Source organism: Tubulanus polymorphus, unplaced genomic scaffold (assembly GCF_964204645.1).
Source record: "Tubulanus polymorphus unplaced genomic scaffold, tnTubPoly1.2 scaffold_50, whole genome shotgun sequence".
NCBI lineage: Eukaryota > Metazoa > Nemertea > Palaeonemertea > Tubulaniformes > Tubulanidae > Tubulanus > Tubulanus polymorphus.
Genome location: NW_027437456.1, coordinates 44,558 through 55,831, shown reverse-complemented (window position 1 = coordinate 55,831; position 11,274 = coordinate 44,558). Strand labels below are relative to the sequence as shown.

The window sequence follows — 11,274 nt, the reverse complement described above, 5'->3', positions numbered from 1 at the left end:
CTACCCCTATATACCGCCCCGCCCTCCCATATACCGCCACACATGCCTACGACCAGGTTTGCTCTATGTATTACTCCATACAAATATATAGTAAAACACACGCCGATATACTGCCATACTCTTTACACAGCGAAAATTGTCCTGCACCGATTTGGGCGCAGTATATCGAGGAGGGGGGTTGACTGTACATAGAGATGTGAGATATTAAACCTAAGCAACAAAAGCACCAGTAAGAAACCAGCACGAAGAATATTGTACGCGTGCAAGAATGTTTACAAGTGAATGTGTAGTACATGTATATAGTTAAAACATGAATTTCATTACCTTTTCATATAAAGCTAAAAGATAAAAGTTTAAATTGAATATTAATTTTGATAATTGTTATACAATATACAATACCATATAAAGCTAAAAGAGATGAAAGTTTAAATTGTACAGCTGTATATTTATTTCAATAACTATTACGCAACACAATGTGATGGAATGTAAATACATGAGGGTACATGTTGAGAGGGATGGGCAGAATAAGAAAAGGGATAAATAAACCCACATGCAGATAAATCCATCTGAAAAAAGAAAGATGTTGATGAATCCACAAGTTTGTATTAAACATTAGATCTCAATGAAATCTACTATCACATAACAACTCTCACTCAATGAAATCTACTATCACATAACAACTCTCACTCAATGAAATCTACTATCACATAACAACTCTCACTCAATTAAATCTACTATCACATAACAATTTTCACTCAATGAAATCTACTATCACATAACAACTCTCACTCAATGAAATCTATCACATAACAACTCTCACTCAATGAAATCTACTATCACATAACAACTCTCACTCAATGAAATCTACTATCACTTAACCACTCTCATTCAATGAAATCTACTATCACATAACAATTTTCACTCAATGAAATCTACTATCACATAATGCGGTAAAAAAAGAAAACGTCAGCCCTGGAGTGACAGACTTTGATTTCTTGTTTTTCTTGTAAGAGAATTGCTGCACTTCAAAAAAGTCACAGAGAAATCACCCTTCCCACGTTTTTATTCCCAGGTACTCGCTCCGCAACTTTCTCAAAGCAAAATCGAAGGAATTTACATGTTCGGGTCACAGCAAAGACAAAACCATTTCTCAGTCAATGGTTCATCAGTCAAACCAACATATTTCCAGTGAAACCATTGGTCACATGTATCGCACCCAATTGATTGATGTTTACTTGGGTTAGAGCTACAATTCTGTTTGCATACAGGACACCTCCATTGTGTTTGTATTTTTGTTTCTGCCATAATCTCAGATGGACTTTTCTCTTTCTTATCTTTACAGACATCTTTTAGTTTTAACTTAGCAATATTTCGAATACCAGGGGAACCAATATTGTTTGTTAATTTCTCCAAATCGACTTCATTGTTACATTTATTTACCTCTGATATTTTTTCTGTGACATTCTTATTTCTAGTCTTTGAGTATTTAACTCTTTTAACTCTATTGAATTTATGTACAAGTTTAACATGTTTTTCTAAATGTGGTATACTAGGAAAAGATAAAGTAACACCCGATGCCCAACATATTGAGCACATGATAAGTTTTAGGTCATGGACAACAGATATATGTTTATCAAGCTCCGGACGACTTGAACAAATATAAGGAGATTCAGAATTATTTTTTACGCATAACGAACATAGAACTGTCTTATTTGTGTTGACAGGAACACTTTTATTTGTTTCTTTTAGGTCTGAAGTAACTTCACATGTTTTTTTTATCTACAGTCGAGTCATCATTACCAATATCATCTTCATTATCAATACCTAAGTCGGGGTTTTCTTTATTATGATTCACTTGCAATTCACTTTCAGCTGGTTTATTTTGGTTCACTAATTACATTTTGTGACAAGTCAATCTTTTCATCGAGTACCGTTTTTCCTAATTTATCAGGGGCGGATCCAGGTTGCCTTCCATGACTTCCGGAAGGCAGTCAACATTTTTAAATGAACTATCAAAGTATATGATTTTTTTTAAACTCTGAGAAAAAAATGATTGCTTCAACACTGTTTAGTTTCTTGTTGTGAGCCATTAGGGCAAATAGATGTTTGCAGAAGTAAGGTTGACCCTTCATAATAAATGCTTCGCTGCTACAAATACCTAGTTGAAGATTAACTATATGAGAATTATCGCCTATTTTCTCTTGTATTGCATCCGGAACCAAGGTGAATAAATACTTAAAATAAAGTCTCGCAGCAAGTGAATCTAAGTCTCCAACATAACTGCGACATTTGCTGATCATATCATAACTGTGTTCATTAGAGATCTGATTAAAATCACAGGAGGAGAGAAACTGACTACTTATAGGTGTACTTGATGGTAATCTATCTTCTAACATTCTGACACTTTCAAAAATTGATCAGGCAGCGGCTCATCTGATAGATCTTCAGACCCGCATTTATTTCTATTCGACTTTCTACGAGGACTTTCAAAAACACCCCAACCATCTCCATCACACGCAACCAAAAATCCACCCTTTACTAATTCAAGTGCTCTATCACAGGTTTCTCGCACTTATGTCTTCTTTCGTATAGTTCGAATCTTCTCTGAAGATTTTTGGTAATTTAAATTGGCCGCTTTTAAATCATTATCAAATACATAACGGAGTATTTTTACTACAAAAATTGAAATCAAACGGTTGAGATGATTGCTTAAATACGTTGAATCTATATCTTTGAATTTTCGTTCAGTAACATTGTCTGTCATAAGAAGGGGATTGTGACGTTCAGTAGCTATGGTACGATATAATGGCGCAGCATTAAATATGTCTGACCATGTTTCGGATGAAAACCTATTTGTCTCAAGATAATTTATCAAATTTTTTTTTTGAGTCATCGCTTAGTAAATTTGAAGGGATATTATTCTTTATAAATTTAAGAAATTCTTTAGCAAGGATATTGCGAGAAGGTTCATCCCATGAGCGCATAACACATTTAAATCCTTTCTCTAATGGCCTGATAAGCAATTTCAATTGTGAATTGTCATTCAAAGTACGTCGAATTCACTGTAAAGCATGAAAATTACACAGTACAGACAGCAAACCATTTAATGATGCTCCCCTTTTAAGGGCAGTATCTTTGTCATGTTGAACCAGAGGAGAAAGGGCTTGAATGAAAGAACATGGACGGATTGAGAAAAAACCACAGCCATCATTGTATATATAGAACTTTCTAGGATGTTGACATTCTTTTCTTTGACAAGGTGTATTAGCACATAAAATCTGAAGCGACAGAGCATGCGAATCTGCATCATCGGAATTGCTCACTGAAGCTGCTGCTATACGACCTTCATTTAAACTATCAGTAAATGTAATAAAGCTTGTTTTAAATCTAACTGCATTGAAATCATGTTTAACATCCATTCCTATAACCGAACGCCCAAACTTTGATAAATATGAAAGATTTTTTTCAGGAGCTAATACAAAATGATAATTTCTTTTAAAACTGCGATCTCCTCTTTGAAATAAAATCACCGATTCTACTTCAGTCTCTAATAGTTTTTCAGTATTGCGCCAATCTGAGCCAATCAAAGGGATATCATCTTGGCTTCGCATACTTTTTCTAACAGCCTCCCTATCGATATAACGCAATCGATCACTTACTTGCTTTAATGTATGATTTGATGAGGAGCTTTCCTCATTTTCATTTGACAAATGGACTTTCTGTTGATTGTTTGTAGCAGAAAGAACTTGTTTTGGAGTAGCTTTAAGTACAATTCGTTGTTGATCCCATTTATCTCTGGTTGCCAGGGATGGACGCTTATTTAATTGTACAGGAACATTCTTATGATATTTATCATTATCGCAATGTTTATATACCTTCCACATTGAAAGGTTATCACCATATAAGACAAGCTTTAATTTCCAATCGCAAACTAGATGAGGGTGATGAAAGCGTTTTGATTGATTATTTAATCTTATCTGGGCTGGCCGATCCCTGTTTGTTCTCAATTTATAATTGTAGCAAGTACTACAAAGTTTTCTACCATTAACATCTAAAATCCATTTCTGACTCGACGTAGATGCACAGTGTTCACAAATGTTATTAGGCAATTCTAAGTTTAGACCACATGCAGTACAGTTCATAGCTTTTGTTGATCTGTCTAAACTACTAAGTAATTCACCACATGCGGAGCGACAATCATTTGATTTCGATGAACATTTTATGATCAATTCAACAATTTTTCCATCAGGTTTTTCATTGATTCCTGATATGAACTCATATTTTTCATCAAATCTATGAGTTTTCCCCCATCCAGCCTTTTCTGTAACCGATACCTTCATAGCTGTTTGATTCCCTGGATAAACAGCACGCACATTTTTATTGTCAAACATTTTTACTTTTTTGGTGATATCAAATGTAAATTTACTGAAATAATTTTTGGTTTCTACACCAGTTTCTAATACACCATCTTCTTACCACTGAATTTTATTTGATTCTAGAATCCAATTACAAGCCTCCCCATTGTTCAAAAACTCATTGATTTTATCCATTGAAACTTTATCATCATTACCAGCATCTGTACATAAGAATGTCTTATGCAACCGCTTTCCAGTTTTCAAAGTGACTTTCAATTCCAATGTATGCTTATTGTACCTGTATCGATGATGAATCATTGGTTTCCCTCTTATCAAGTCACTTACCTTGTTAAAACATTTTCCATCTACTACAGGGCTGTTTCTAGTAGGGCCTTGAGATTTCTTGAGGTCAATGTGTGTATATTCTGAATGACTTACTGTGGACATATTATGGCATACTGGAGTAATTTTATCATCATCTTTGAATGACGTTTTTCTCACCATCACCATCACCATCACCATCACCATCACCATCACCATCACCATCACCATCACCATCATCATCATCATCATCATCATCATCATCATCATCAGGAATTGAGATTATTTTCGTACATTTCCGCTTCAGTTTAGATGCTAAACGATTCTCTGTTCGCATCACTGGAGATTCAGTCGAAAAAATATGACTCAACTGAATTGATTGTCCAATTATCCAGTCAATAAGAACTTTGCGTATAAAATGTGAATGTTTGCTTATATCACGTAAATACGCAAGTTTTGAAGATACAGGACTGAAACTAGTTAGGTTTGAAAATTCCTCAATATCCTGGTCAGCAAGACATCCAATGAGAACAGCAGATGGACCGCAGACAGAACCACATGTTTGAATCCGATAAAGAGGTGCACATCACCTACCACAATTGACAGTTGGGCGGCTTGTATTATGCTGTTCAGCATCATGGCAACAAATTAGAGTGGGCAATGGTAGTTTTAAATTTGAACATAATTCATTGATATTAGCCACTAATGCTATTGGACAGGACCATCCCAATGTGTCCAAATAAAAAAGCTTGTTGTTAGCCTTATCATAAACCGCAAGGGCCCAATGATTAGCATTGTGAGCATTTAAAACAGTAATATTAATGCAACCAACATGAAGGAAAAGAATCATTCTATCACATTGTTCAATAGTTCCAAACCTTTTTAAAAGACGGTCAGAAATTAACAGGGAAAATGTCTGATTCATAATATCAGCAAACACATGGGGAGAGGTATGATTAATCAAACTGGCAAAGCCATGCATAATCGAACCTTCATACCATTTATCTAAATACATAGTTTGCAATTCATCAACTTGAGCACTGTAATTCATAAGTTGAATGAATCTTTCATCGGCCATTTTAGTTACACACTCAAAGAAATATCTTAAATTATTAACACTGGTGACTGTTTCTGTAAGAGGGTGGTTGGAGGGCTCAGAATTAAACCAGTCACATACTTTCTTAAATTCATTTGTCTTTGCTTTGACAATAGTTAAAATATAAATAAACCTGTTTATCTCACCCAAACTAAAGCATCCATAATCAAGTTTTACATGTGCGTGCCCTGTTCCACTTGTCAGTCTATCTTGAAGTTGAGTTTTGATGTGGTTTAGCTGGTTTAAAGGTGGTGTGTATCTTGACTGATCTGCTTTCTCGCACTCTTCAGAACAAATAACAAAATCGACACTAGTTGATGATCTGGTTTCTGGAATATTGAATGTTGAAAAATGCTCAAGTCCATCGCTGAGTGTTGTTGTCTCATTAGTTGTAGTCTCTGCATTCACGTCGCTGGTTTCATCATCGCTGATCAATATAACTTCCTCTTCATATCCACCACCGCTTGACCTTAAAAATAATTTCCATCAGTATCAATCAGGGAAATGTTATTGTTTCATGACCACCCAAATTGATATTTACCTTGATGTAATGTCATTAGGTTTCTTGCTCCTACAATTCTGTTCTATATTTCCTATCAGCAATTTTTCTCTGAAAGGAAATTTAAAATCTCGCATTAATTATATTCACAACTTCATAAGTAGACAAGTCAAACAACATCATACTAACAGTAAAATGACCAAAAAGATTATTAAGAGCCTAATAACTTATTATTCCGTAATTCATTAGTGCAGCTGTTGCGTATTCTGCCTTAGTAAGGCAATGAATATAAGTAAGATACTCATATTCATTGAAAATACAGTAATAAGTTTTAGAAATAATTTCAGCTTTGCTTTACAATGTTTTTACCTTGATACATGGTGATCTATCACATGATCTAACAATTCCATGTCATTTTCATAATGAAATTTGTTGCACCAACACTCCAGTCTCTTAGCAGGTTGACGAACAGCTGCATATGTTGAAGACTGCTCACCAATCCAAATATCCTTCTTTACTTTCTCCACAGTTAAACAATCACACCTGAAAAATAGAAAGGTTACATTGCGGTACATTGAATATTCTGAAGAAATGGTATCTGGAATCATGATTATTTACCGGTTTGTAGTCCTAAAATCAGTGTTCTTCACTGTTGTCTGTTTCCTCACATGTCGTCTTCTGAGATGTTTCTTCTTAGATTGTCGGGTACTCGTTGATTTGTCAGTTTTAACCCTTGAAATGATTCTCGTTCGTCTACATGAGATCACTACACTTTCAGATTTTGGTTCAGCTTGAAATCAATGAAAATAATCCAATATTTTTCATTACATGTTCCAATGCGTTAAACTGAAAATGCCATTTTAAGTATCATTCTTATACTTACATAATGCTGGCTGCAAAGCACAAACACTCGAGTATGAACGTGGAAATTCATTGGTTACTTCCACTGGACGTGTGAAATTAGATAAGGGAGGATAGTTGAAGTCATAGTCATCTGCAGCAAAATTCTCCTCACACACTTGCATCGGTTTCCTTTAGATAGTAATTTAAAAAAAATTAAACATCCAGCAGTTCAATAGCAATCATGTAAATTCCTGAAAAGTTGACAACATACATATCATTGTATTACAAAATGCATGTTTTCTATTAGGTCAAACTACTGGTTGGTCGGTTGGTAGATAATTAGCAAACAGTATTTTCGAAGAATTGTCAACCACAATAACCCATATAGTCAGATAACGAAAGCTGCAAACACAACTGCTTATTGATCTTATAGAAAACCAACCCGAGTAACTGGTCACACATGAGATAAAGGTCTTAATGAAAAACTCCATGTTTGCGGTTACAATTAAATACTATTCTGCTTACCATCTCATGTTTTCAAATAAAGAAGCCGCCATCTTCTTGATACCAAGCCGACTAAAATGAAATCCATCGGCACACAAAAAGTCATTTAGATATTCATCAAAGTCATCATGACTGATAAATGTTGTAAAACCATAAACCTAAAACAGAAAATACCAGTGAATAAAAGTGATTTCTGTTAAAAAATGTTGAAGACATAGAATATGTCATCACAACAACAATGACAATTTAGGCCCTACCTGACAAACTTCTTCAAGCAGCTGATTAGCTCTCCTGATCTTCATATTCATTTGATCAATGAAATGCCTATATAACAAATGAATTATATCAACAACAAGAATTTCAATTTTGCTACATTTTTAACTGAAAAAAATTCATACAGCCTACCTGATACATATATCAGGCACTGTGGGTTGAATGATCGTAGTCTGCTGAAAAGGCACACCATCTCATCCCGCACATTCACTGGACTTCGGCCCTGTAATGAAAATCAATATCAGTTATTTCGGTTACATTATTCAAGGTTAATAAAAAAGTTGTTAGCATAAATCCAACTATCTTTTCACAAGTATTTTCTCACCAAGTGTTAATATTGGCCAGATTACGGCAAAATGATAATTTTCTTATTTGGAGAGACAAAAGATGAAAGCATTCGATATTTCATTACTTTATCTTAAGCAGTTATAAATACCCTGGAAAACGCATTTTCATCTATATCGACTAGGAGTATCAATGGATTTCTATAAAAATTCATTCACATGTACCTGGTTACTAAATGGAACGAACCCCTCACATGATTAGTTCCTATTTTAACCACTAGGGGCGTACATTTTGAAAAATCGGTTTCAGCATCCATTTTTTGCTTGAATGCGGTCTGTTTATTAAACGGTTTTTGCAATCTGACAGCCACGTAATTCGTGAATGTGGAGTTTGTTGCCTATACAGCTTTAATCCAGGTAGACTGGTTACCGGTATCTATCTTCAATTTGAATGGGACAGGCAACCAGTCTATAATCCCGGAATTAAATAAATACAAATCAAATTCAAACGGTCTAATTAATTGTTTCTTCTTTCAAGTGACCGATTTACATGAAATATATGTGTCATATTTCCAAGCGAATCCCAATCTTCAAATTTTATTCATGATACGTTATTAAATAAAATAGTGTTTGCAATGCTATAAACAATTTCGGGGTGTTACGATGGTCGTCGGATTGTTGCGCGGATCGGACTATCGTCCGAGTGCCGTCCGTTTCGTATGCCGATTCCCTACAACGGCAATTCAATTCAACGGAAGGGCGATCGCCATTTTGTGTACGTTGAAAGTGATCCATCCTTCTGATGCTAACTTTCTGTTTGATTGCGCCACAGGGACTTGTCACAATTGATAGTGAATGAATAAAACCAATATCAATGACCAGGTCCACTATCCCTGTATAATATAAAAAACAAGGGTGGCAACAAATTGTCAATCTGACAATGACTTCTCCACTTCAATCGACTGTAATTCCAAAAATTCTCAACCGATGTATTACAAAATGCATGTTTTTTATTAGGTCAAACTACTGGTTGGTCGGTTGGTAGATAATTAGCAAACAGTATTTTCGAAGAATTGTCAACCACAATAACCCATATAGTCAGATAACGAAAGCTGCAAACACTACTGCTTATTGATCTTATAGAAAACCAACCCGAGTAACAGGTCACACATGAGATAAAGGTCTTAATGAAAAACTCCATGTTTGCGGTTACAATTAAATACTATTCTGCTTACCATCTCATGTTTTCAAATAAAGAAGCCGCCATCTTCTTGATACCAAGCCGACTAAAATGAAATCCATCGGCACACAAAAAGTCATTTAGATATTCATCAAAGTCATCATGACTGATAAATGTTGTAAAACCATAAACCTAAAACAGAAAATACCAGTGAATAAAAGTGATTTCTGTTAAAAAATGTTGAAGACATAGAATATGTCATCACAACAACAATGACAATTTAGGCCCTACCTGACAAACTTCTTCAAGCAGCTGATTAGCTCTCCTGATCTTCATATTCATTTGATCAATGAAATGCCTATATAACAAATGAATTATATCAACAACAAGAATTTCAATTTTGCTACATTTTTAACTGAAAAAAAATTCATACAGCCTACCTGATACATGAAGCCCAATCTTTAAATTTTATTCATGATACGTTATTAAATAAAATAGTGTTTGCAATGCTATAAACAATTTCGGGGTGTTACGATGGTCGTCGGATTGTTGCGCGGATCGGACTATCGTCCGAGTGCCGTCCGTTTCGTATGCCGATTCCCTACAACGGCAATTCAATTCAACGGAAGGGCGATCGCCATTTTGTGTACGTTGAAAGTGATCCATCCTTCTGATGCTAACTTTCTGTTTGATTGCGACACAGGGACTTGTCACAATTGATAGTGAATGAATAAAACCAATATCAATGACCAGGTCCACTATCCCTGTATAATATAAAAAACTAGGGTGGCAACAAATTGTCAATCTGACAATGACTTCTCCACTTCAATCGACTGTAATTCCAAAAATTCTCAACCGATTCACATGAAATAAGCTTTAATACAACCTAGAAGACTTTCTGCTTCGAACGAGCCTTTAACTTCCACTCTAGGACAATTATCTCACAACGAAATCTCCGTTTTTGGACGAGAGATAGCTCAAATTGGAGGTGTACCGATTCTATGGTGGACAGCAAAATGGTCGTATTTTTCACTTCAAACGATGATTTCTATGTGAAATCTTAGAGATAACCCCAACAAACCATACATTTTTTAAAACTACGCGGTCATACCTGTACGCTTATCTCATTTATTTGTATAATCCACGCGATGGGTGAGCTCACAAGCTCAAAATCGAACAAATATACGAAAAAGTCACCTCGCACTATCGCGCTGACGGCCATTAATCACGTGACGTGAATAGGTTCGGGCTATGTTAATAGAACCGCGACAAGTCTACGTCTGTAGACTTGAAAAAAGGAAATATTTACTAATAATACCACCCCTCAGACGAATGTTGCACTATATTTTCATAATACGGATATTTTATTAATTAACAGAACTTTTAATAAATTTTGTAATGTTTTTCGAAATCTCTAAGCCAATCAGTGCGCGTGAAATATTTAGCCCGTTACTACGATATCACGTGATAAATGGCCGCCCAGTTGATGACAAGTTGAACGCCGTGTTCGTCCTCATTTTCGATTTTGAGCTTGTGAGCTCACCCATCGCGTGGATTATACAAATAAATGAAATAAGCGTACAAGTATGACCGCGTAGTTTTAAAAAATGTATGGTTTGTTGGGGTTTTCTCTAAGATCTCACATAGAAATCATCGTTTGAAGTGAAAAAAACGACCATTTTGCTGTCCACCATAGAATCGGTAGACCTCCATTTTGAGCTATCTCTCGTCAAAAAAAGGTGATTTCGTTGTGAGATAATTGTCCAAGAGTGGTGGTTGAAGGCTCGTTCGAAGCAGAAAGTCTTCTAGGTTGTATTAAAGCTTATTTCATGTGAATCGGTTCAGAATTTTTGGAATTACAGTCGATTGAAGTGGAGAAGTCATTGTCAGATTGAAAATTTGTTGCCACCCTTGTTATT

At 35.3% G+C, this 11,274-nt stretch overlaps 1 protein-coding gene across 1 annotated transcript; it reads right to left on the bottom strand.

Moving 5' to 3' along the window:
- Positions 1-285: 285 nt before the first annotated feature.
- On the bottom strand, positions 286-9,513 carry LOC141914587 (uncharacterized). The gene is made up of 10 exons (XM_074805814.1): positions 9,411-9,513; positions 8,024-9,068; positions 7,876-7,942; positions 7,640-7,690; positions 7,155-7,303; positions 6,890-7,061; positions 6,641-6,814; positions 6,314-6,382; positions 5,919-6,241; positions 286-338 (listed from the first exon to the last, which is right to left on the bottom strand). The coding sequence occupies exons 4-10, from the start codon at positions 7,669-7,671 to the stop codon at positions 304-306; spliced, it is 954 nt and encodes a 317-aa protein (XP_074661915.1). The 5' UTR covers positions 7,672-7,690; positions 7,876-7,942; positions 8,024-9,068; positions 9,411-9,513; the 3' UTR covers positions 286-303.
- Between the last annotated feature and the right edge of the window lie 1,761 nt (positions 9,514-11,274).

Excerpts from the sequence above, each read along its gene's own strand:
- LOC141914587 (XM_074805814.1), bottom strand. The coding sequence starts at position 7,671 with ATGGCGGCTTCTTTATTTGAAAACATGAGATG. Across the intron at positions 7,062-7,154 it reads TGCTTTGCAGCCAGCATTAT|CTGAACCAAAATCTGAAAGT; the intron begins GTAAGTATAAGA and ends ATTGATTTCAAG. Across the intron at positions 6,242-6,313 it reads CCTAATGACATTACATCAAG|GTCAAGCGGTGGTGGATATG; the intron begins GTAAATATCAAT and ends ATTATTTTTAAG.